The 27641-nt window shown below is 43.6% G+C and overlaps 1 protein-coding gene across 1 annotated transcript in view; it reads left to right on the forward strand.

Moving 5' to 3' along the window:
* POLR2B (RNA polymerase II subunit B) overlaps nt 1-27641 on the forward strand; it is a 764705-nt gene that overhangs the window by 591954 nt on the left and 145110 nt on the right. Inside the window, exon 7 of the mRNA XM_053700123.1 lies at nt 18839-19007. Within this exon, the coding sequence (XP_053556098.1) occupies nt 18839-19007 (169 nt within the window). The remainder of the gene's footprint in view (nt 1-18838; nt 19008-27641) is intronic.

Genomic DNA, 27641 nt, shown 5'->3' on the forward strand with positions numbered 1-27641 from the left:
GTCCCAGGCAGAAAAATAGAAGAATCTGCCTTTGATTTCTTAGCAGGTTGTAACTAAGATCCATTTCTGTTCTCACACATGACTGAACAGAGAGATAGCTTCAGCGGGGGAATGGTGTGCAGGTTATCCTGCTATGAGGTATGTGCAGTTAAGATTTTTTTCTAGAAGATGTGAATGCTAGAAAATGCTGCTGATACCAAATTTGTGTAAGGTAAGCCTGAATACAGTGATTTAATAGCGACTGGTATCATGCTTACTTTCTGAGGTAATACTCTTTTATATTTACAATATAAAACGTTTGCTGGCATGTTTAAACGTTTTTATATATACTTTGGTGATAAAACTTTATTGGGGGCTAGTTTTTTCCACATGGCTGGCTTAAATTTGCCTAGAAACAGTTTCCTGAGGCTTTCCACTGTGTTACTATGAGTGGGAGGGGCCTAATTTAGCGCTTTTTTGCACAGTAACTTTTACAGACTGAGACATCCAGCTTCCTCCAGGAGTCCCTGAATGCTATAGGACATCTCTAAAGGGCTCTTAGACTTTCTAAAATCGTTTGTTGGGGAAGGTAGGCCCACAGCAAGGCTGTGGCAGTTGGTGTGACTGTTAAAAAAACGTTTATCATTTTTTTGATCCGTTTTTTGAACTAAGGGGTTAATCATCCATTTGCAAGTGGGTGCAATGCTCTGTTAGCTTATTATACACACTGTAAAAATTTAGTTTGATTTACTGCCTTTTTTCACTGTTTTTCAAATTCTGAAAAAATTTGTTTCTCTTAAAGGCACAGTACCGTTTCTTATATTTGCTTGTTAACTTGATTTAAAGTGTTTTCCAAGCTTGCTAGTCTCATTGCTAGTCTGTACAAACATGTCTGACATAGAGGAAACTCCTTGTTCATTATGTTTAAAAGCCATGGTGGAACCCCCTCTTAGAATGTGTACCAAATGTACTGATTTCACTTTAAGCAATAAAGATCATATTCTGTCTTTAAAAAATTTATCACCAGAAGAATCTGACGAGGGGAAAGTTATGCCGACTAACTCTCCCCACGTGTCAGATCCTTTGACTCCCGCTCAAGGGACTCACGCTCAAATGGCGCCAAGTACATCTAGGGCGCCCATAGCGTTTACTTTACAAGACATGGCGGCAGTCATGGATAATACTGTCAGCGGTATTAGCCAAACTAACTGAATTTAGAGGAAAGCGAGATAGCTCTGGAGTTAGACGAAATACAGAGCATACTGACGCTTTAAGAGCTATGTCTGATACTGCCTCACAATATGCAGAAGCTGAAGGAGAGCTTCTTTCTGTGGGTGATGTTTCTGACTCAGGGAAGATGTTGCAACCTGATTCTGATATTTCTACATTTAAATTTAAGCTTGAACACCTCCACGTGTTACTCAGGGAGGTTTTAGCTGCTCTGAATGACTGTGATACAATTGCAGTGCCCGAGAAATTGTGTAGACTGGATAAATATTATGCCGTGCCGGTGTGCACTGATGTTTTTCCAATACCTAAAAGGTTTACAGAAATTATTACTAAGGAATGGGATAGACCAGGTGTGCCGTTTTCTCCCCCTCCTATTTTTAGAAAAATGTTTCCAATAGACACCACCACAGGGGACTTATGGCAGACAGTTCCTAAGGTGGAGGGAGCAGTTTCTAAGCAAAGCGTACTACTATCCCTGTCGAGGACAGTTGTGCTTTCTTAGATCCAATGGATAAGAAATTAGGTTACCTTAAGAAAATGTTTATTCAACAAGGTTTTATCCTACAGCCCCTTGCATGCATTGCTCCTGTCGCTGCTGCGGCGTTCTGGTTTGAGTCTCTGGAAGAGGCTTTACAGGTAGCGACTCCATTGGATGACATACTTGACAAGCTTAGAGCACTTAAGCTAGCTAATTCTTTTGTTTCTGATGCCATTGTTCATTTGAATAAACTAACGGCTAAGAATTCTGGTTTTGCTATCCAGGCGCGCAGAGTGCTATGGCTTAAATCATGGTCAGCTGACGTTACTTCAAAGTCTACTTAACATTCCCTTCAAGGGGCAGACCCTATTCGGGCCTGGTTTTAAGGAGATTATTGCTGATATCACTGGAGGAAAAGGTTATGCCCTTCCTCAGGATAGGTCCAAATCAAGGGCCAAACAGTCTAATTTTCGTGCCTTTCGAAACTTCAAGGCAAGTGCGGCATCAACTTCCTCTAATGCAAAACAAGAGGGAACTTTTGCTCAGTCCAAGACAGTCTGGAGACCTAACCAGGCCTGGAACAAAGGTAAGCAGGCCAAAAAGCCAGCATGAAGGAATGGCCCCCTATCCTGTAACGGATCTAGTAGGGGGCAGACTTTCACTCTTCGCCCAGGCATGGGCAAGAGATGTCCAGGATCCCTGGGCGTTGGAAATTATATCCCAGGGATATCTTCTGGACTATAAGGCTTCCCCCCCAAAAGGGAGATTTCACCTTTCACAATTATCTGCAAACCAGATAAAGAGTGAGGCATTCTTACACTGTGTACAAGACCTCCTAGTTATGGGAGTGATCCATCCAGTTCCAAAGGAGGGACAGGGATTTTACTCAAACCTTTTTGTGGTTCCCAAAAAAGAGGGAACCTTCAGACCAATTTTGGATCTAAAGATCTTAAACAAATTCCTCAGAGTTCCATCATTCAAGATGGAGACTATTCATACCATCCTACCTATGATCCAGGAGGGTCAATACATGACTACAGTGGATTTAAAGGATGCTTATCTAAACATTCCGATACACAAAGATCATCATCGGTTTGTCAGGTTTGCCTTCCTAGACAGGCATAGTTTGTAGCTCTTCCCTTTGGGTTAGCTACAGCCCCAAGAATTTTTACAAAGGTTCTGGGGTCGCTTCTGGCGGTCCTAAGGCCGCAGGGCATAGCAGTGGCCCCTTATTTAGACGACATCCTGATTCAGGCGTCAAACTTCCAAATTGCCAAGTCTCATACGGACATAGTGTTGGCATTTCTGAGGTCGCATGGGTGGAAGGTGAACGAGGAAAAGAGTTCTCTATCCCCCCTCACAAGAGTTTCCTTCCTAGGGACTCTGATAGATTCTTTAGAAATGAAAATTTACCTGACGGAGTCCAGGTTATCAAAACTTCTAAATTCCTGCTGTGTTCTTTATTCCATTCCTCGCCCTTCGGTGGCTCAGTGCATGGAAGTAATCGGCTTAATGGTAGCGGCAATGGACATAGTGCCGTTTGCTCGCCTACATCTCAGACCGCTGCAACTCTGCATACTCAGTCAGTGGAATGGGGATTACACAGATTTGTCTCCTCTACTAAATCTGTATCAAGAGACCAGGGATTCTCTTCTCTGGTGGCTATCTCGGGTCCATCTGTCCAAAGGTATGACCTTTCGCAGGCCAGGTTGGACAATTGTAACGACAGATGCCAGCCTTCTAGGTTGGGCTGCAGTCTGGAACTCCCTGAAGGCTCAGGGATCGTGGACTCAGGAGGAGTCACTCCTTCCAATAAACATTCTGGAACTAAGAGCGATATTCAATGCTCTTCAGGCTTGGCCTCAGCTAGCGACAATGAGGTTCATCAGATTTCAGTCGGACAACATCACGACTGTGGCTTACATCAACCATCAAGGGGGAACAAGGAGTTCCCTAGCGATATTAGAAGTCTCAAAGATAATTCGCTGGGCGGAGATTCACTCTTGCCACCTATCAGCTATCCATATCCCAGGTGTAGAGAACTGGGAGGCAGATTTTCTAAGTCGACAGACTTTTCATCCGGGGGAGTGGGAACTCCATCCGGAGGTTTTTGCACAATTGGTTCATCCTTGGGGCAAACAGAACTGGATCTCATGGCGTCTCGCCAGAACGCCAAGCTTCCTTGTTACGGATCCAGGTCCAGGGACCCCAAGGCAACGCTGATAGATGCTCTAGCAGCGCCTTGGTCCTTCAACCTGGCTTATGTGTTTCTACCGTTTCCTCTGCTCCCTCGTCTGATTGCCAAAATCAAGCAGGAGAGAGCATCAGTGATCTTGATAGCGCCTGCGTGGCCACGCAGGACTTGGTATGCAGATCTGGTGGACATGTCATGCTTTCCACCATGGACTCTGCCGCTTAGACAGGACCTTCTACTTCAAGGTCCTTTCAACCATCCAAATCTAATTTCTCTGAGGAAAATTTTCTCTGGCGTAAATTTCTTTATTGGTGTGAATCCAAGGGCTATTCATGGAGAAAGGTCAGGATTCCCAGGATATTATCTTTTCTCCAAGAAGGATTGGAGAAAGGATTGTCAGCTAGTTCCTTAAAGGGACAGATTTCTGCACTATCTATTCTTTTGCACAAGCGTCTGGCGGATGTCCCAGACGTTCAGGCATTTTGTCAGGCTTTAGTTAGAATCAAGCCTGTGTTTAAACCTGTTGCTCCACCTTGGAGCTTAAATTTGGTTCTTAAAGTTCTTCAGTGGGTTCCGTTTGAACCTCTTCATTCCATAGATATCAAACTTTTATCTTGGAAAGTTCTTTTTTTGGTAGCTATTTCCTCGGCTCGTAGAGTTTCCGAGTTATCTGCCTTACAATGTGATTCTCCTTATCTGATCTTCCATGCAGATAAGGTAGTTCTGCATACCAAACCTGGGTTTTTACCTAAGGTGGTATCTAATAAGAATATCAATCAAGAGATTGTTGTTCCGTCTTTGTGTCCTAATCCTTCTTCGAAGAAGGAACGTCTATTACACAATCTGGACGTGGTTCGTGCTTTAAAGTTTTACTTACAAGCTACTAAAGATTTTCGTCAAACATCTGCTTTGTTTGTTGTCTACTCTGGACAGAGGAGAGGTCAAAAGGCTTCGGCAACCTCTCTTTCTTTTTGGCTAAGAAGCATAATCCGCTTAGCCTATGAGACTGCTGGCCAGCAGCCTCCAGAAAGGATTACAGCTCATTCTACTAGAGCTTTGGCTTCCACATGGACCTTTAAAAATGAGGCTTCTGTTGAACAGATTTGCAAGGCGGCGACTTGGTCTTCGCTTCATACTTTTTCAAAATTCTACAAATTTGATACTTTTGCTTCTTCGGAGGCTATTTTTGGGAGAGAGGTTTTACAGGCAGTGGTATCTTCCGTTTAAGTACCTGCCTTGTCCCTCCCTTCATCCGTGTACTTTAGCTTTGGTATTGGTATCCCACAAGTAATGGATGATCCATGGACTGGATACACCTTACAAGAGAAAACATAATTTATGCTTACCTGATAAATTTATTTCTCTTGTGGTGTATCCATTCCACGGCCCGCCCTGTCATTTTAAGGCAGGTATTTTTTAATTTTAAACTACAGTCACCACTGCACCCTATGGTTTCTCCTTTCTCTGCTTGTTTTCGGTCGAATGACTTGATTTGGCAGTTAGGGGAGGAGCTATATAGCAGCTCTGCTGTGGGTGATCCTCTTGCAACTTCCTGTTGGGAAGGAGAATATCCCACAAGTAATGGATGATCCGTGGACTGGATACACCACAAGAGAAATAAATTTATCAGGTAAGCATAAATTATGTTTTTTGGTGCGTTTTCTCCTTAATGCCGGGTCGGCCCTGCGAGGCACCCGCATGACTGGGTGGGGCTCTTCACTTCCGGTCTGATCTGCAACGGAGGAGACGAAGCGGTTTTTGTAGTCCGGTTCATAGGAGGTGATGAGTTCCCTGGCCATTGGCGGTTATAAAGGTGCCTGTTTCTCTCTTATTCTAATAAAAGCGTAAGCTATGAAGGATTCTGACGCGTACTACCTCTTTTACAAAGTCTCATACCTGTGTTTATTGTGAGGTTCCGGTAGACCAGCCTGCCCAATTTATGTTCCACATGCCTTGAGAGGGTCGAGACATCTAAGACTAAAAGAATGTCTAGTACCACTGAGCCATCCACCTCTGAGGGTTCTCCGTCCCGTGAGGTGCGTTCCCGAGTTGAGTCCCCTATTGCACATGCAGCGCCCCGGGGTCCGACTGTTCCTCCTTCGGGAGAGATATGTTGGCTTCCAGATTTTGCGGATCAACTGCAGACGGCGGTTTCTAAAGTGATCCATGCCTTACCACGTTCTGCTAAGCGCAAGCGTAGGGCCTTTCAGAGAGGCCTGACTCAGGACTTGTCTTCGTCGGATGCTCCTGCTTAGTGGTTCGACCAAGGGGCCCACTTAGACACGTCGGAAGGGACTCCTCCTGGGTGGGAATCCGTGTCATCTAAAGCTCCGGCAGAGGAGCCTGGCTATAGGTTTAAGATGGAGAATTTGCGCTTTTTGCTAATGCTTGCTACTCTAGAGCAGTGATTTGCAACCTTTTTTTTTTTGCCGTGGCACACTTTTTTACATTAAAAAATCCTGTGGCACACCACCATCCCAAAATGTTACAAAATCACACATTGTAGCCTAATACAGGATATATATATGTATATATATGTATATGTGTGTGTGTGTGTGTGTGTATATATATATATATATATATATATATACATACACACTGTACTGTGCTGCCATGCCATGCCTCCTACAAACTATACATGACATATTGACACTCATTCACAAACAATCATAATGATTGTCTGTGAATGAATGTCAATGTCATGGTTGTAAATGATGCCTGATGAGCCTGTCACATACCTCCCAATATTTCAAAATTTGAAAGACACCCCCGCACTGTTGTCAGCCCCGGCACACCTGAGGATCTCTCACGGCACACTAGTGTGCCACGGCACACTGGTTGAAAAACACTGCTCTAGAGGTTCTGGAGACGAAGCTTCCGGAGGAACCTTCTATTCCTAAACTAGATAAGGTTTATGAGGACAGGGTGGTACCCCAGACCTTCCCGGTTCCTATAAAGATAGCTAACATTATCAAGAATGAATGGGCTCGATTAGGTTCTTCCTTTTCCCCTTCGTCCTTTAAGGCACTTTTCACAGTTCCCGGAGGCTCAGTTGGAGTTGTGGGGACCATTCCTAGGGTAGATGGGGCCATCCTGGTTCAGGCATCGTCCTTCAGTCAGGCAGTGGACCATTCAAGGTCCCTGCTCCTTTTACTTCAATCTCATGGTTAGAAGATAAACTCCGGAAAGATCTCCCTGGTACCCAGCACCAGGGTGGAGTTTCTGGGCACGATCATAGACTCTGTGTCCATGAAGATTTTTCCCATGGATCAGAGACGCAGGAAGCATGCATCCTCTTGTCTGGCCCTTCGATCCTCAGAGAGGCCCTCGGTGGCCCATTGTATGGAGGTGATCGGGCTCATAGTCTCTAGCATAGACGCTGTTCAATTTGCCAAGTTTCATCTCAGGCCTCTTCAGTTATGCATGTTGAGGCAGTGGAACGGCGATCATTCCGATCTCACACAGCTGATATCCATGGATGTACGGGCTCGGACCTCCCTCTCTTGGTGGATCCGCCCGGAACAACTGTCCATGGGGATATCCTTCTTGAGACCGTCCTGGGAGTTTGTGACCATGGACGCGTGTCTGACGGGATGGGGAGCTGTTTAGCGTGCCAGAATGGCACAGGGAAAATGGTCTCGGCTGGAGTCCCTTTTACCAATAAATATCCTGGAACTTCGAGCGATCTACAATGGTCTGAAGGTGTGGCCCCGCTTGGAGGCGTTCAACTTCATAATGTTTTGGATGGACAACATTACATCGGCTTACAGCGACCATCAAGGGGTTACGAGGAGCTCCCTCGCAATGAAGGAGGTGTCTCGGATACTGGAATGGGCGGAGGCCACAACTGCTCGCTTTCAGAGATACGCATACCAGGTGTGAAAAACTGGGAAGCGGACTTTCTCTGCAGTCAAACATTCTATCCGGGGGAATGGTCTCTTCACCCCGAGGTGTTTGCGGAGATTTGCCTCAGATGGGGGACCCCCAGGCAGAACTGATGCATTAGTGGTACCTTGGGGGTTCAATCTAGCGTACATTTTTCCTCCCTTACAACTTCTACCTCGTATTGAGGCACTCATAAAGCAGGAGAGAGCGTCAGCCATTCTGATTGCTCCTTCGTGGCCGCGGATGACGTGGTTTGCGGATCTGGTGGGGATGTCATCCTCTCCGCCGTGGCGATTACTCTGTCGCAGGGATCTGTTGGAATAGGGTCCTTTCCAATATCAGAATCTCGATTCTCTGAGGCTGACTGCGTGGAGATTGAACGCTTAGTCCTAGCCAAGAGAGGTTTTTCTGAAAGGGTGATTGACACACTAGTTCAGGCAAGGAAACCAGTAACTCGGCGCATCTACCATAAGGTGTGGAAGACTTACTTGTCCTGGTGTGAGAAACATGGATACCCTTGGCACAAGGTGAGGGTTTCCAGAATTCTGTCCTTTCTTCAAGAAGGTTTTGAGAAGGGACTTGCCGCTAGTTCCTTAAAGGGACAGATTTCGGCATTATCTGTTTTGTTACACAGGAGACTCGCTGAGCTCCCTGACATCCAATCCTTTGTTTAGGCTTTGTCTCAAATCAGGCCTGTCTTTAGGCAGTCCGCTTCCCCGTGGAGCTTGAACTTGGTTCTTTGAGTTTTGCAACAGGTCCCGTGAGCCTATACATTCCCTTGACATTAAGATTCTGTCCTGGAAGGTTCTTTTCCTGTTGGCCATTGCATCGGCTCGCAGAGTATCTGAACTGGCGGCCTTGCAACATGGTCCACCTTATCTGGTCTTTCATTCGGATAAGGATGTCCTTTGCACTGGCTTGGTATTTTTTCCCAAGGTGGTTTTCAATCATAACATCAATCAGGAAATAGTTGTTCCTTCTCTGTGTCCTAACCCTTCTTGTTCAAAGGAGCAGTTACTTCATAATCTAGATGTGGTCCGTGCCCTGAAGTTCTATCTTCAGGCTACAAAAGACTTCAGACAATCTACATCTTTTTGTTGTGTATTCTTGGAAGTCCAGGGGTCAGAGGGATTCTGCTACTTCTTTGTCTTTTTGGCTGAGAAGCTTGATCCGTTTGGCTTATAAAACAGTGGGACATAAGCCTCCTCAGAGGATCACGGCTCATTCCACTAGAGCGGTGGCTTCATCTTGGGCCTTCAAAAATGAGGCCTCTATGGAGCAGATTTGTAAGGCGGCTACCTGGTCTTCCTTACATACTTTTACAAATTTTACGTTTTTGCTTCTGTGAAAGCGGCTTTTGGGATAAAGGTTCTACAGGCTGTGGTGCCCTCAGATTAGGGTCCGCCTTTTACCCTCCCGGATTAATTCAGTATCCTCTAGAGCTTGGGTATATGTTCCCAATAGTAATGAATGAAGCCGTGGACTCTCCTCCCCTTTAGATGGAAATAATAAATTATGGTTACCTGATAATTTCATTTCCATCATGGGGAGGAGAGTCCACGGCTCCCACCCGTATCTCCGGTGGGCGGACCTAAATTTAATTTCTCTTCTGGCACCATTGATGTTTCTCCTACTGTTCCTTGTTCCCTTGGCAGAATGAATGGGTAATGAGGTGAGTGGGAGAGGTATTTAAGCCTTTGGCTGGGGTGTTTTTGCCTCCTCCTGGTGGCCAGGTTCTTAATTCCCAATAGTAATGAATAAAGCCGTGGACTCTGCTCCCCAAGATAGAAATTAAATTATCAAGTAAGCATTTATTTTTTTTTGGCTATTCAGTTTCGGGATAGTTTTTTGTTTTTAAACTCTGGGTTGTTGTAGAAACCCTTCTTAGGAAGACGTTTCGTCACATGGGATTTTTTTGGTACTATCGACTTTGATGGTCGCGATTGTTGAAGACTTCCGGTGGAAGCTTCTAGGTCTCTCCTCGGGGTGATGGTTACCCCAATAACTTAGAGACAAAAATTTAATCTTCAGAGCTTATATTTCTTTATTTAGATTAGTCTCAGTTTTTCTAGCATTGCTGTAAATTTAGAATTTTATGTTTTTGCCCATGAGTGGTCTGACAGATATGTCGTATCCTAGATGACAGGCAGGACCTGTTTTGGGTTCTATTTAAGTCTGCTCTTTCTACACAAGAGGAGGAGTTATTTACTTCTTAAACGGGGAGAGGCCACCGCTACATTCATTACTTTTGGGAAATACACAACCTGGCCACCAGGAGGAGGCAAAAACACTGCTGCCAAAGGCACTCCCTCTATTCCTAAAGAGTAATGCCTGATTTTATTGTGAGGCGGCCTTAGTTCCGCCCCCTCAATTATTTTCAATATGCCTTGATAATGTGATAACATCAAACATGTTTGATACCACTGAGCAGTCCACCTGAGGAGTTGTCGTCCAGTGAGGTGCGTACCCCTACATTCTTCTCTCTCTACACATGCAGTTTCCTGTAGCATTGCTGATCCTCCATCTGGAGGTTTTTTTTTTTCACCAGACGTTAGGGCGCAGTTCAGACGGCGGTGTCTGCGGCCTTTAATCCTTTACCTCGCCCTGCTAAGCGCAAGCGAAAGGTTACATATTGCACTCCTTCCCAGAGTACAGTAGATAATTTGTTGGATTTAACTGATAGGGTTACTTGAGGATGAGGTTCTTTCTACAGAGACTACAGAGTATGAACATTCTGGGTCTGAGTCTGCTGCCTCTAAACCTCTGGCTGCGGAGGAACCGGACTTTAGTTTAGGAATTTGCGCTTTCTTCTAAAGTAAGGTTTTGGGGAATTCAGGGGTTCCAGAGGCCAAATTGCCTGATGAACCTTTGATTTCTAAATTGGATAGAGTTTGAGGACAGGGTGGTACCTTATCCTTTCCTGCTCCTGTTAGATGGCGAACATTATTAAGAATAAATGGGACAGGATTGGATTCCTTGTTCCCCTCTTCTCCCTTTAACAAATTGTTCCCGGTCCTGGACACTCAATGGAGTTGTGAGGTTCCGTCCCTAAAAGGTTCGGCGCTATTGTCACCCTTGCTCAACGTATTACTATCAATTAATCATGAAAGTCCAGCTCACACTGTTATTGGATGGGTGCACGCTATCGCTGGGCACTGCACAGCCCAGCAATCCAAATCCAGAACCAAAAAGTGAATAGCAGCACTCCAATAGAATTTTCAATTATTTATTGCATATCCAGGAGTACAAAAAATAGCAACGTTTCGGACTACATGTCCTTCATCATGCCAATGGCATCGAGGCATCCTGCAATAACATCCTGCAATGATATCGAGGCATCCTGCAATAACCTTTTTTAGCCATCCGGTGGGCCACTCTGTGGCCCTCTCTGCACCGGAGATCGGTGGCTCTCTTCGTTGGTGGGTGGGAGCCGGTATGGGAGACGGGTGTTGGCCATCGATGGCCCTGCTGATCTGGAGGGGGGCGGGATCGTGGGCGGGGATTGCTGGGGCGCGCATGGACACGCGCACGTGCACAAGGGGGGGCGGGCGCGTGCACGGGGAGTGAGCGGGTGGGAACCGCTACACTACAGAAAAAAATGTGTACTAAAATGAAAAAATGGGGATAAAAATTCCAAAAAAAAAAACACATCAGTTAGGTGGTGGGGGTTGGTCTGTGGGGGGGGGGCAAGCTACACTACAGAAAAAACAGCAAAAAAAAAAAGGCAGAGGGGGAGGGTTAGAGAGCTGTTTTGGGGGGATCAGGGAGGTTAAGGGCTAAGGGGGGCATCCTACACAGTAGCATATGCTAAAATATTTTTTCTCTTGTAAGATGTATTGAGTCCACGGATTCATCCATACTTAAGGGATATTCTCCTTCCCTATAGTTAGTGGCAGAGAGAGCACCCACAGCAGAGCTGTCTATGTAGCTCCTCCCTTAGCTCCACCCCCCCCCCCCCCCCCCCCAGTCATTCTCTCTGCCTGCTTAACTGCTAGGAAGGGCAAAGTGAGTGTGGTGACAAAAATGTTGTTTTTATTTTCTCAAGCAAAAGTTTATTTTAAATGGTACCGGTGTGTACTATTCACTCTCTGGCAGAAAAGGGATGAAGATTTCTGCAAGGAGGTTGATGATCTTAGCATTTTGTAACTAAGATCCACTGCTGTTCTCACAAGGGCTGAAGAGTACAGGAAAACTTCAGTTGGGGGAACAGTTTGCAGGCTAAACTGCATTAAGGTATGTTCAGTCTATTTTTTTCTAGACAGACTGCGTTATTTCTAGAAAAGGCTGGCAATATCCCCATGAGGGTAAGGTAAGCTGTATTCAGTAAAAGAGGAATCCAAGCTTGCATAAAGGGCTCATAGTTACTGGTGACACTGATAGGAAAAAACGTTTTGGTTTAATTACAAATAAAACGTTTTTTGAGGGACTTTAAGGGGTCATTGTGGCTTGTTTAAGGGTTATTAACCCACATGGCTAGTTTAAGAAACACTCTGTGGTGTTTTTTAGGCCCCATAACTTCGAGTGAGGTGGGACGGGCCTATTTTCAGTTGCACAGTTTATTTACCTCAGAAGCATCCAGCTACTTCTCCAGAGATTCCTGCTGTATTTGAGGGCTGTAAAGAGGTTTTTTCCCCCACACTGTTTTGCAGAGTTTGTGCAGCTTTTTTTCTCTTAAAGGCATAGTACCGTTTTTGTTTAAAGTGTTATTTACTTTGATTAAAGTGTTTTCAAGCTTGCTTGTTAAATTACTAGCCTGTTTAACATGTCTGACACCAAGGAGAATCCTTGTTCTATGTGTTTAGAAGCCATTGTGAAACCCCCTCTTAGAATGTGTCCCACTTGCACTGATATGTCTATAACTTATAAAGAGCATATTTTAGAACTTAAAAATATTGCAATAGATGATTCTCAGTTAGAAGGAAATGAGGGTTTAGCATCTAGCTCTCCCCAAGTGTCACAGCCAGTAACACCCGCACAAGTGACGCCAAGTACCTCTAGTGCGTCTAATTAATTTACTTTACAAGACATGGCCACAGTTATGAATAAAACCCTCACAGAGATTTTCTCTAAACTGCTTGGTTTACAAGGAAAGCGTGACCGCTCTGGGTTAAGAACAACTGCTAAGCCGTCTGACGCTTTAGCAGCCGTATCCGATATACCCTCACAATGTTCTGAAGTAGGGGTAAGGGATTTGTTATCTGTGGGAGAGATTTCTGTTTCAGGAAAGACGCTCCCTCAGACAGATTCTGATATGACCGCCTTTAAATTTAAGCTTGAACACCTCTGCTTATTGCTCAAGGAGGTATTAGCTACTCTAGACGATTGTGACCCTAAAGTGGTCCAGAGAAATTGTGTAAAATGGACAGATACTTAGAGGTTCCTGTTTACACTGATGTTTTTTCCAGTCCCTAAGAGGATTGTGACTATTGTTACTAAGGAGTGGGATAGACCAGGTATTCCGTTCGCTCCCCCTCCTGTTTTTAAGAAAATGTTTCCCATATCTGACACCATACAGGACTCGTGGCAGACTGTTCCTAAGGTGGAGGGAGCTATTTCTACTATTGCTAAGCGTACAACTTTACCTATCGAAGACAGTTTTGCTTTCATAGATCCTCTGGATAAAAAATTAGAGGGTCTCCTAAAGAAAATTTTTGTTCATCAAGGTTTTCTTCTCTAACCTATTGCATGCATTGTTCCTGTAACTACTGCAGCTGCTTTCTGGTTTGAGGCTCTAGAAGAGGCTCTCCAGGTGGAGACTCCATTAGAGGATATTATGGATAGAATTAAGGCCCTTAAGTTGGCTAGTTCTTTCATTACAGATGCCGCTTTCCAAATGGCTAAATTAGCGGCAAAGAATTCAGGTTTTGCCATTTTAGCACGCAGGGCGTTATGGCTTAAGTCCTGGTCTGCTGATGTGTCATCAAAATCTAAATTGTTGAATATCCCTTTCAAAGGAATGACCCTATTCGGGCATGCACTGAAAGAAATTATTTCAGACATCACTGGAAGGAAAGGCCATGCCCTCCCTCAGGATAAAACAAATAAGATGAGGACCAAACAAAATAATTTTCGTAACTTTCGGATTACTTTTCGGTAACTTCAAGGATGGTCCCGCTTCAGCTTCCCCTGCAGCAAAGCAAGAGGGGAATTCTGTTCAATCCAAGTCAGTCTGGAGACCTAACCAGGCTTGGAACAAAGGTAAACAGGCCAAGAAGCCTGCTGCTGCCTCTAAGACAGCATGAAGGGGTAGCCCCCGATCCGGGACCGGATCTAGTAGGGGGCAGACTCTCTCTCTTTGCTCAGGCTTGGGCAAGAGATGTTCACGATTCCTGGGCTTTAGAAATTGTGTCCCAAGGATATCTTCTGGACTTCAAAGACTCCCCCCCAAGGGGGAGATTTCACATTTCTCAATTGTCTGCAAACCAGACAAAGAGAGAGGCGTTCTTACGCTGTGTAGAAGACCTACATACCATGGGAGTGATTCGCCCAGTTCCAAGAGCGGAACAAGGGCTATGTTTTTACTCCAACCTGTTTGTGGTTCCCAAAAAAGAGGGAACTTTCAGACCAATCTTGGATCTCAAAATTCTTAACAAATTCCTCAGAGTACCATCTTTCAAGATGGAGACTATTCGGACTATTCTTCCTCTGATCCAGGAGGGTCAATATATGACTACCGTGGACTTAAAGGATGTGTATCAACGCATCCCTATTCAGAGATCATCATCAATTCCTCAGATTCGCCTTTCTGGACAGGCATTACCAGTTTGTGGCCCTTCCCTTCGGGTTGGCCATGGCTCCCAGGATTTTCACAAAGGTGCTAGGGTCCCTTTTGGCGGTTCTAAGACCGCGGGGTATAGCAGTGGCGCCTTATCTAGACGACATCCTAATTCAGGCGTCGACTTTCCAGCTAGCCAAGTCTCACACGGACATCGTGTTGGCTTTTATGAGATCTCACGGGTGGAAGGTGAACATAAAAAAGAGTTCTCTCTTCCCTCTCACAAGAGTTTCCTTCCTATGGACTCTCATAGACTTGGTAGAAATGAAAATATTTCTGTCGGAGGTCAGAAAATCAAAACTTTTAATCACTTGCCGAGCTCATCATTCCATTCCTCGGCCATCAGTGGCTCAGTGTAAGGAGGTAATCGGACTTATGGTAGCGGCAATGGACATAGTTCCTTATGCCCGCCTTCACCTCAGACCACTGCAACTATGCATGCTCAAACAGTGGAATGGGGATTATGCAGATTTATCTCCTCATCTGCATCTGGACCAAGAGACCAGAGATTCTCTTCTCTGGTGGTTGTCTCAGGACCACCTGTCTCAGGGAATATGTTTCCGCAGGCCAGAGTGGCTCATACTAACGACAGATGCCAGCCTGCTAGGCTGGGGTGCAGTCTGGAAATCCCTGAAAGCACAGGGCTTATGTTCTCGGGAGGAATCTCTCCTCCCAATAAACATTCTAGTACTGAGAGCGATATTCAATGCGCTTCAGTCGTGGCCTCAGCTAGCTGCGGCCAAATTCATCAGATTTCAGTCGGACAACATCATGAATGTAGCCTATATCAATCATCAAGGAGGAACACGGAGTTCTCTAGCGATGATGGAGGTAACCAATTATCCGATGGGCGGAGGATCACTCTTGCCATTTCTCAGCAATCCATATCCCAGGGGTAGAGAACTGGATTTCCTAAGTCGTCAGACTTTTCATCCGGGGGAGTGGGAGCTCCATTCGGAGGTATTTGCCCAGCTGACTCAGCTATGGGGCACACCAGAATTGGATCTGATGGCGTCCCGACAGAACGCCAAACATCCGCGTTACGGGTCCTGGTCCCGGGATCCCCAGGCGGTACTGATAGATGCTCTAGCAGTGCCCTGGTCCTTCAATCTGGCTTATGTATTTCCACCGTTTCCTCTCCTCCCACGTCTGGTTGCCCGAATCAAGCAGGAGAGAGCTTCTGTGATTCTGATAGCGCCTGCGTGGCCACGCAGGACTTGGTATGCAGACCTGGTGGACATGTCATCTGTTCCACCGTGGACTCTTCCAATGAGGCAGGACCTTCTAATCTAAGGTCCGTTCAAGCATCCAAATCTAATTTCTCTGCGTCTGACTGCTTGGAGATTGAACGCCTGAATCTATCAAAGCGTGGTTTCTCTGAGTCGGTCATTGATACCCTGATTCAGGCTAGAAAGCCTGTCACCAGGAAGATCTATCATAAGATTTGGCGCAAATATCTTTATTGCTGTGAATCCAAAGGTTACTCATGGAGTAAGATTAGGATTCCTAGAATTTTGTCCTTTCTCCCAGAAGGATTGGAGAAGAGATTATCAGCTAGTTCCTTAAAGGGACAAATATCTGCTTTGTCTATTCTTTTACACAAACGTCTGCCAGATGTCCCAGACGTTAAAGCGTTTAGTCAGGCCTTGGTCAGGATCAAGCCTGTATTTAAACCTGTTGCTCTGCCATGGAGCCTAAACTTATTTCTTAAAGTTCTCCAAGGGGGTTCCGTTTGAACCTATGCATTCCATAGATATTAAGCTTCTATCTTGGTAAGTTTTGTTTTTAGTAGCTATCTCTTTGGCTCAAAGAGTTTCTGAGTTATCTGCTTTACAGTGTGACTCACCTTATCTTATTTTCCATGCTGATAAGGTGGTTTTACGTACCAAACCTGGATTCCTTCCTAAGGTTGTTTCTAATAGGAATATCAATCAGGAAATTGTTGTTCCTTCGCTGTGTCCTAATCCTTCTTCAAAGAAGGAACGTCTGTTGCACAATCTTGATGTGGTTCTTGCTTTAAAGTTCTACTTACAAGCAACCAAAGATTTCCGTCAAACATCTTCATTGTTTGTTGTCTATTCTGGTAAGCGGAGAGGTCAAAAGGCTACGGCTACCTCTTTCTTTTTGGCTGAAAAGCATCATCCGTATGGCTTATGAGACTGCTGGCCAGCAGCCTCCTGAAAGAATTACTGCTCATTCTACTAGAGCAGTGGCTTCCACATGGGCTTTTTAAAATGAGGTTTCTGTTGAACAGATCTGTAAGGCGTCGACTTGGTCTTCGCTTCATACTTTTTCCACATTTTACAAATTCGATTCTTTTGGGGTGGAGCTAAGGGAGGAGCTATATAGACAGCTCTGCTATATAGATAGCTCTGCTGTGGGTGCTCTCTCTGCCACTTCCTGTAGGGAAGGAGAATATCCCACAAGTATGGATGAATCTTTGGACTCGATACATCACAAGAGAGAAATTTATCAGGTAAGCATAAATTCTGTTTTTTATTTTTTTTAAAAAAACCTTTTATTTTAGTACTGGCAGATTTTCTGCCAGTACTTAAGATGGCGGGGACAATTGTGGGGTGGGGAAGGGAGCTGTTTGGGAGGGATCAGGGGGTGGGATGTGTCAGGTGGGAGGCTGATCTCTACACTGAAGCTAAAATTAACCCTGCAAGCTTCCTACAAACTACCTAATTAACCCTTTCACTGCTAGCCATAATACTCAGCAGTATTTAGCGGCCTTCTAATTACCAAAAAGCAACATCAAAGTCATATATGTCTGCTATTTCTGAACAAAGGGGATCCCAGAGAAGCATTTACAACCATTTGTGCCATAATTGCACAAGCTGTTTGTAAATAATTTCAGTGAGAACCCTAAAATTGTGAAAAATGTTGTGTTTTTTTAATTTGATCGCATTTGGCGGTGAAATAGTGGCATGAAATATACCAAAATGGGCCTAGATCAATAGTTGGGGTTGTCTACTACACTACACTAAATCTTAAATTAACACTAGAAGCTCTCTACATGCTCCTTAATTAACCCCTTCACTGCTGGGCATAATACACGTGTGGTGCGCAGTGGCATTTAGCAGCCTTCTAATTACCAAAAAGCAAAGCCAAAGCCATATATGTCTGCTATTTCTGAACAAAGGGGATCCCAGAGAAGCATTTACAACCATTTATGCTATAATTGCATAAGTTGTTTGTAAATAATTTCAGTGAGAAACCTAAAGTTTGTGAAAAGATTTGTGAAAAAGTGAACAATTTTTTTTATTTGATCGCATTTGGCAGTGAAATAGTGGCATGAAATATAGCAAAATGGGCCTAGATGAATACTTTGGAATGTCTTCTAAAAATATATATATACATGTCAATGGATTTTCAGGGATTCCTGAAAGATATCAGTGTTCCAATGTAACTAGCGCTAATTTTGAAAAAAAAGTGGTTTGGAAATAGCAAAGTGCTACTTGTATTTATGGCCCTATAACTTGCAAAAAAAGCAAAGAACATGTAAACATTGGGTATTTCTAAACTCAGGACAAAATTTAGAAACTATTTAGCATGGTTTTTTTTTTGGTGGTTGTAGATGTGTAACAGATTTTGGGGGTCAAAGTTAGAAAAAGTGTGTTTTTTCCATTTTTTCCTCATATTTTATATAATTTTTTTATAGTAAATTATAAGATATGATGAAAATAATGGTATCTTTTGAAAGTCCATTTAATGGCGAGAAAAAAACGCTATATAATATGTGTGGGTACAGTAAATGAGTAAGAGGAAAATTACAGCTAAACACAAACACCGCAAAAATGTAAAAATAGCCTTGGTCCCAAGCGGACAGAAAATGGAGAAGTGCTGTGGTCACTAAGGGGTTAAACAAAACTAAGGCTCTGATTACCACTAACCTAGCCAGGCAAGCATCTAAAGCTGAAACCACATACCAGCATTTTATAAGTTAACACATTGGGCTTGCAGTTTGAGGGATCTGTTATTAGAATTGAAGGTTTCCACCCATGACCAACAAGCTATGATTGGAAGGGCTGTTTGTAAACAATGAGACTGCTCGCAGCCCATGCAATAACGTCTGGATCACATGCATTGTTGGCTGGCTGCTGCATTATATTCGATACTGTTAACAATTGAGGTTTAACCAGCGTTAACTACCAGCGTTAACTGAACAAATGCCGGATGATTTTTTTTTTTCATGCTTAATATGTGTACAGAATATGACACACACACTCAAACTTTAAAATAATTAAAACAAATATATTCCCTAGTTTTTAAAACCTTGTTTTTATGCCTGCAGTCTCCTAGAAACACATACCAGTCTGCTATGGGTAAGCAAGCGATGGGCGTTTACATTACAAATTTTCATGTTCGTATGGATACTCTGGCACATGTGCTCTATTACCCACAAAAACCTCTGGTTACTACACGATCCATGGAGTACTTGCGATTCAGAGAGCTTCCAGCAGGTATGATTTAGTTACTTTGCACCATTTACACATATGACAGTATGACATTGAAAGTGACCAAAAACAATCTAACAAATGTATTGCAGTTGAGAGTTGTTAATTGTATGTAGATTTTATGTATGTAGATCTTAGTAACATACTACTCGGGGGGAAAAAAATATTTTTGCATAACCAACACTGTTATATTTTATACTTTTTACCTCTATCTTTACCTGTATCTAAAGCCCCTGCAGACTGCCTTTTTATCTTTTTTTTTTATATATATATATATATATATATATATATATATATATATATATATATATATATATATATATATATATATATATATAGCTTTTTACGATCTTGCATTTTAGCTAGCTAGTGCTGTGAACCCATTTCTGTCATGTAATTGGCAAGAGTCCATGAGCTAGTGACGTATGCGATATACATTCCTACCAGGAGTGGCAAAGTTTCCCAAACCTCAAAATGCCTATAAATACACAAAGTAAGTTTGTGCTAGATTTCTACGTTGATATGCGCTTTTCAGCATGCTGAAGCCCGGTTCCTCTCAGAGTGCAGTGAATGACATAGAGATGTGAAGGGAGTATTACCTTTTGAATACAATGATCATCCTATCGGGGATCTATTTCTTAGGTTCTCTGTTATCGGTCGTAGAGATTCTTCTCCTACCTCCCTTTCTTTTGTAAGGTGTATCCAGTCCACGGATTCATCCATTACTTGTGGGATATTCTCCTTCCCAACAGGAAGCTGCAAGAGGTTCACCCACAGCAGAGCTGTCTATATAGCTCCTCCCCTAACTGCCACCTCCCAGTCATTCTCTTGCAGCTCTCGACAAGGGAAGCAGCTAGAGAGATGTGGTGCATTAATGTAGTTTATCTTCAATCAAAAGTTTATTTTCAAATGGTACCCGGAGTACTATTTTAGCCTCAGGCAGAAAGTTGAAGAAGAGTCTGCCTGTGGTCTTTGATGATCTTAGCAGGTTGTAACTAAGATCCATTGCTGTTCTCACACATAACTGAAGAGATGGGTAACTTCAGCTGAGGGAATAGCGTGCAGGGTCTCCTGCTCTGAGGTATGTGCAGTTTAAAATTTTTCTAGAGCGATAAGCTAGAAAATGCTGACAATACCGGATTTATTTAAGGTAAGCCTGATTACAGTGATTTAATAACGACTGATATGCTTGCTGTAAAGGGTAATATTTTTATTATTTACTCACATTACTGAATAGATATAACGTTTGCTTGAGGTGTATAAACGTTTTTCATATTGGTGATAATACTTTATTCTGGGGCCCAGTTTTTCCACATGGCTGACTAGATTTTGCCTAGGGATAGTTTTTTAAGGCCCTCTCACAGTGAGTACAGGTTGGGAGGGGCCTATTTTCCATTAGTTTTTGCAGCTTGAGACATCCAGCTTCCCTGAAGGAGTCCCCTGAACATATAGGACCTCTCTAAGGGGTTTTTGTGCCTTCCAAAGTCGTTGTATGGACAGGTAGGGCCACAGTAGAGCTGTGGCAGTTTGTTGTGACTGTTTAAAAACGTTTATCATTTTTTTATCTGGTTTTGACACTAAGGGGTTAATCATCCATTTGCAAGTGGGTGCAATGCTCTTTCAGCCTTTTATACACACTGTAAAAATTTCTAAGATTTACTGCTTTTTTCACTGTTTTAGCAGTTTCTGTGATTGTTTTTTTCTCTTAAAGGCACAGTACCGTTTTTATTTTTTGCTTGTTCACAGTTATTAAAGTGTTTTCCAAGCTTGCTGGTCTCATTACTAGTCTGTTTAAACATGTCTGAAATAGAAGAAACTCATTTATGTTTAGAAGCCATTGTGGAACCCCCTCATAGAATGTGTACCAAATGCACTGATTTTACTATAGATTACAAAGACCATATTCTGGCTTTAAAACATTTATCACCAGAAGAAATTGACAAGGAGGAAGTTATGCCGTCTAACTCTCCCCATGTGTCAGATCCTATAAATCCCGCTCAGGGGACGCCAAGTACATCTAGCGCTCCCATTGCGTATACCTTGCAAGACATGGCGGCAGTTATGAATCATACCCTTACAGAGGTATTATCTAAACTGCCAGGATTGCAAGGAAAGCGAGACAGCTCTGGGACTAGAATAAATACAGAGCTCTCTGACGCTTTAGTAGCTATCTCTGATACACCCTCACAATATAATGAAGCTGAAGCAGTGGAGCTTCAATCTGTGGGTGATTTTTCTGATTCAGGGAGAATACTTCAAGCTTAAATTTAAATGTAGACATATCAGAATCAGATTGAACACCTTGTATTGCTCAGGGAGGTTTTAGCAACTCTGGACGACTGTGACACTATTGTAGTCCCAGAGAAATTATGTAGATTGGATAAATACTATGCAGTACCTACTTACACTGATGTTTTTCCAATCCCTAAAAGGTTTTCTGAAATTATTACTAAGGAATGGGATAGACCTGGTGTACCGTTCTCTCCCCCTCCTGTTTTTAAAAAGATGTTTCCTATAGACGTCGCTACACGGGACTTATGGCAGACGGTCCCTAAGGTGGAGGGAGCAGTTTCTACTCTAGCTAAGCGTACCACTATACCTGTCGAGGACAGTTGTGCTTTTCTAGATCAAATGGATAAAAAATTAGAGGGTTACCTTAAGAAAATTTTTATTCAACAAGGTTTTATTCTCCAGCCTCTTGCATGCATTGCCCCAGTCACTGCTGCTGCGGCTTTCTGGTTTGAGTCCCTAGAGGAGGCTCTACAGGTTGAAACCCCGTTGGAAGATATTATTGACAAGCTTAGGGCCCTTAAGCTAGCCAATTAATTTGTTTCTGACGCCGTTGTTCATTTAACCAAGCTAACGGCTAAAAATTCAGGTTGTGCTATTCAGGCGCGTAGGGCTCTATGGCTTAAATCCTAGTCAACTGACGTGACTTGAAAGTCTAAACTTCTCAACATTCCCTTCAAAGGACAGATACTATTCGGGCCTGGACTGAAGGAGATCATTTCTGACATCACTGGAGGAAAAGGTCACGCCCTTCCTCAAGACAGGTCCAACAAATTAAGGACCAAACAGTCTAGTTTTCGTCCCTTTCGAAACTTCAAGAGTGGCGCAGCTTCAACTTCCTCTAACACACACACACCTAACCAGGCTTGGAACAAGGGGAAACAGGCCAAGAAGCCTGCTGCTGCCTCTAAGACAGCATGAAGGAGCAGCCCCCGATCCGGAAACGGATCTAGTAGGGGGCAGACTCTCTCTCTTCGCCCAGGCTTGGGCAAGAGATGTCCAGGATCCCTGGGCATTGGAAACGTGTGTCCAAGGGTTATCTTCTGGAATTCAAAATCTCTCCCCCAAAAGGGAGATTTCATCTCTCACTTTTATCTGCAAACCAGATAAAGAGAGAAGCATTCTTACATTGTGTTCAAGACCTCCTAGTTATGGGAGTGATCCACCCAGTTCCGCAGGAGGAACAGGGACAGGGCTTTTATTCAAATCTGTTTGTTGTTCCCAAGAAAGAGGGAACATTCAGACCAATCTTAGATCTCAAGATCTTAAACAAATTTCTGAGTCCCATCCTTCAAGATGGAGACTATTGGAACCATCCTTCCTATGATCCAGGAGGGTCAATACAGGCACTACCAGTTTGTGGCTCTTCCCTTCGGGTTGGCCACGGCACCAAGAATCTTTACAAAGGTTCTAGGGTCCCTTCTAGCGGTCCTAAGGCCGCGGGCTATAGCAGTAGCCCCTTACTCAGACGACATTCTGATACAGGCGTTGACTTTTCAAGTTGCCAGGTCTCACACGGACATTGTTCTGGCATTTCTGAGGTCGCATGGGTGGAAAGTGAACGAAGAAAAAAGTTCTCTATCCCCTCTCCTAGGAACTCTGATAGATTCTGTAGAAATGAAGATTTACCTGACAGAGGCCAGGTTGTCAAAACTTCTAAATTCCTGCCGTGTTCTTTATTCTACTTCTCGCCCTTCAGTGGCTCAGTGTATGGAAGTAATCGGCTTAATGGTAGCGGCAATGGACATAGTGCCGTTTGCCCGCCTACATCTCAGACCGCTGCAACTCTGCATGCTCAGTCAGTGGAATGGGGATTACACAGATTTGTCCCCTCTACTAAATCTGGATTAAGAGACCAGGGATTCTCTTCTCTGGTGGTTATCTCGGGTCCATCTGTCCAAGGGTATGACCTTCCACAGGCCAGATTGGACAATAGTAACGACAGATGCCAGCCTTCTGGGCTGGGGTGCAGTCTAGAACTCCCTGAAGGCTCAGGGCTTGTGGACTCAGGAGGAGACACTCCTTCCGATAAACATTCTGGAACTAAGAGCGATATTCAATGCTCTTCAGGCTTGGCCTCAGCTAGCTGCGGTCAGGTTCATCAGATTTCAGTCAGACAACCTCCTGACTGTAGCTTACATCAACCATCAAGGGGGAACAAGGAGTTCCCTAGCAATGTTGGAGGTTTCAAAAATAATTCTATGGGCAGAGGTTCACTCTTACCATCTATCAGCTATCCATATCCCAGGAGTAGAGAACTGGGAGGCGGATTTTCTAAGTCGGCAGACTTTTCATCCGGGGGAGTGGGAACTCCATCCGGAGGTTTTTGCACAATTGGTTCTACTTTGGGGCAAACCAGAACTGGATCTCATGGCGTCTCGTCAGAAAGCCAAGCTTCCTTGTTACAGGTTCAGGTCCAGGGATCCAAAGGCATCGCTGATAGATGCTCTAGCAGCGCCTTGGTCTTTCAACCTGGCTTATGTGTTTCCACCGTTTCCTCTGCTCCCTCGTCTGATTGCCAAGATCAAGCAGGAGAGAGCTTCGGTGATTTTGATAGCTCTTGGTACGCAGATCTGGTGGACATGTCATCCTTTCCACCATGGACTCTGCCGCTAAGGCAGGACCTTCTACTTCAGCGTTCCTTCAAACATCCAAATCTAATTTCTCTACGTCTGACTGCTTGGAGATTGAACGCTTGATTCTATCAAAGCATGGTTTTCCGAATCAGTCATTGATACCTTAATTCAGGCTCGAAAGCCTGTCACCAGGAAAATCTATCATAAGATATGGTGTAAATATCTTCATTGGTGTGAATCCAAGGGTTACTCATGGAGTAAGGTCAGGATTCCTAGGATATTATCTTTTCTCCAAGAAGGATTGGAGAAGGGATTGTCAGCTAGTTCCTTAAAGGGACAGATTTCTGCTCTGTCTATTCTTTTGCACAAACGTCTGGCTGAGGTTCCAGACGTTCAGGTGTTTTGTCAGTCTTTAGTTAGAATTAAGCCTGTGTTTAAACCTGTTGCTCCGCCATGGAGTTTAAATTTAGTTCTTAAAGTTCTTCAAGGGGTTCCGTTTGAACCTCTGCATTCCATAGATATTAAGCTTTTATCTTGGAAAGTTCTATTTTTAGTAGCTATCTCCTCGGCTCGAAGAGTTTGAGTTATCTGCTTTACAGTGTGATTCCCCTTATCTGATTTTCCATGCAGATAAGGTAGTGTTACGTACCAAACCTGGGTTTCTGCCTACGGTGGTATCTAATAAGAATATCAATCAGGAGATTGTTGTTCCTTCCCTATGTCTTAATCCTTTTTCAAAGAAGGAACGTCTATTACACAATCTTGATGTGGTTCGTGCTTTAAAGTTTTTATTTACAAGCTACGAAAGATTTTCGTCAAATATCTGCTTTGTTTGTTGTCTACTCTGTACAGAGGAGAGGCCAAATGGCTTCGGCAACTTCTCTTTCCTTTTGGCTGAGAAGCATAATTCGCTTAGCTTATGAGACTGCTGGCCAGCAGCCTCCTGAAAGAATTGCAGCTCATTCTACTAGAGCAGTAGCTTCCACATGGGCTTTTAAACATGAGGCCTCTGTTGAACAGATTTGTGAGGCAGCGACTTGGTCTTCGCTTCATACCTTTTCTAAATTCTATAAATTTGATACTTTTGCTTCTTTGGAGGCTATTTTTGGGAGAAAGGTCTTACAGGCAGTGGTGCCTTCCGTTTAAGTTTCCTGCCTTGTCCCTCCCTTCATCCGTGTCCTAAAGCTTTGGTATTGGTATCCCACAAGTAATGGATGAACCCGTGGACTGGATACACATTTACAAGAGAAAACAAAATTTATGCTTAGCTGATAAATTTATTTCTCTTGTGGTGTATCCAGTCCACGGCCCGCCCTGTAATTTTAAGGCACATGTTTTTTATTTTTAAACTACAGTCACCACTGCACCCTATAGTTTCTCCTTTTTTCTTGCTCGTCTTTGGTCGAATGACTGGGGGTGGCAGTTAGGGGAGGAGCTATATAGACAGCTCTGCTGTGGGTGTCCTCTTGCAGCTTCCCGTTGGGAGGGAGAATATCCCACAAGTAATGAATGAACCCGTGCACTGGATACACCACAAGAGAAATAAATTTATCAGGTAAGCATAAATTTTGTTTTTAAAGATCCTTTAGATAGGAAACTTGAATATTATCTAAGGAAGGCTTATTTATGTGCAGGTCATCTTCTTAGGCCTGGTATTTCTTTGGCTGATGTTGCTGCGGCTTCAACTTTTTGGTTGGAAACTTTAGCACAACAAGTACCAGATCCTAATGTGTATAGCATTGTTAAGCTTATTCAACATGCTAATAATTTCATTTGTGATGCCATTTTTTTGATATTGTTAGAATTTATGTCAGGTATATGTGTCTTGCTATTTTAGCTAGTAGAGCTTTATGGCCTCAAACTTGGAATGCAGATATGACTTCTAAGTCAACATTGCTATCTTTCTTTCCAAGGTAATAAATTATTTGGTTCTCAGTTGGATTCTATTATTTCAACTGTTACTGGGGGGAAGGGAGCCTTTTTGCCTCAGGATAAAAAGTCTAAGGGTAAATGTAGGGCTCCTAACAGTTTTCGTTCCTTTTGTCAGAATAAGGAACAGAAATCTGACCCTTCCCCTAAAGGATCGGTTTCCAATTGGAAGCCTTCTCCAGTCTGGAATAAATCCAAGCCTTTTAGAAAACCAAAAGCAGCCCCCAAGTCCGCATGAAGGTGCGGCCCTCATTCCAGCGTAGCTGGTAGGGGGCAGACTAAGGTTTTTCAAAGATGTTTGGATCAATTCAATCCAAAATCATTGGATCAAGAACATTGTTTCTCAAGGGTACAAAATAGGTTTCAAGGTAAGACCGCCTGTGAGAAGTTTCTTTCTCTCACGCATTCCAGTGAACCCAGTGAAGGCTCAGGCTTTCCTGATGTGTGTTTCAGACCTGGAGTTATCCGGGGTAATTGTGCCAGTTCCCTTTCCGGAACGGGGTCTGGGGTTTTATTCAAATCTGTTCATTGTTCCAAAGAAAGAGGATTCTTTCAGACCAGTTCTGGATCTAAAGATTTTGAATCGTTATGTAAGAATACCAACATTCAAAATGGTGACTATAAGGACTATTCTGCCTTTTGTTCAGCAAGGGCATTATATGTCCACAATACTTACAGGATGCATATCTTCATATTCCGATTCATCCAGATTATTATCAGTTCCTGAGATTCTCTTTTCTAGACAAGCATTACCAATTTGTTGCTCTTCCTTTTGGCCTAGCAACAGCTCCAAGGATCTTTTCAAAGGTTCTCGTGCCCTACTCTCTGTAATCAGAGAGCGGGGTATTGCAGTGTTTCCTTATTTGGACGATATCTTGGTAATTGCTCAGTCTTTACATTCTGCAGAATCTCACACGAATCAACTAGTGTTGTTTCTTCAAGAACATGGTTGGAGGATCAATTTACCAACAAGTTCCTTGATTCCTCAGACAAGGTTAACCTTTTTAGGATTCCAAATAGATTCAGTATCCATGCCTTTGTCTCTAACAGACAAAAGACGTCTGAAATTGGTTTCAGCTTGTCGGAACCTTCAGTTTCAATCATTCCCTTCAGTAGCTATGTGCATGGAGGTTTTAGGCCTCATGACTGCAGCATCGGATGCGATCCCCTTTGCTCGTTTTCACATGAGACCGCTTCAGCTTTGTATGTTGAGCCAATGGTGCAGGGATTATACAAGGATATCACAATCAATCAATATCCTTAAATCCCAATTTTTGCTTTTCTCTGACTTGGTGGTTAGATCACCATCGTTTAGTTCAGGGGGCCTCTTTTGTTCGTCCAACCTGGACTGTGATAACAGGTGCAAGTCTTTTAGGTTGGGGAGCTGTCTGTGGATCTCTGACAGCGCAGGGGGTTTGGAAATCTCAAGAGGCGAGATTACCAATCAATATTTTGGAATTCCGTGCGATTCTCAGAGCTCTTCAGTTTTGGCCTCTTCTGAAGAAAGAATCGTTGATTTGTTTTCAGACAGACAATGTCACAACCGTGGCGTATGTCAATCATCAAGGTGGGACTCACAGTCCTCTAGCTATGAAAGAAGTATCTCGGATACTTGCATTGGCGGAATCCAGTTCCTGTCTAATCTCTGCAGTCCATATCCCAGGTATAGACAATTGGGAAGCGGATTATCTCAGTCGCCAGACCTTACATCCGGGAGAATGGTCTCTTCACCCAGATGTGTTTCTTCAGATTGTTCAGATGTGGGGGCTTCCAGAAATAGATCTGATGGCTTCTCATCTAAACAGGAAACTTCCCAGGTATCTGTCCAGGTCCAGGGATCCTCAGG

Source organism: Bombina bombina, chromosome 2 (genome assembly GCF_027579735.1).
Source record: "Bombina bombina isolate aBomBom1 chromosome 2, aBomBom1.pri, whole genome shotgun sequence".
Lineage (NCBI taxonomy): Eukaryota > Metazoa > Chordata > Amphibia > Anura > Bombinatoridae > Bombina > Bombina bombina.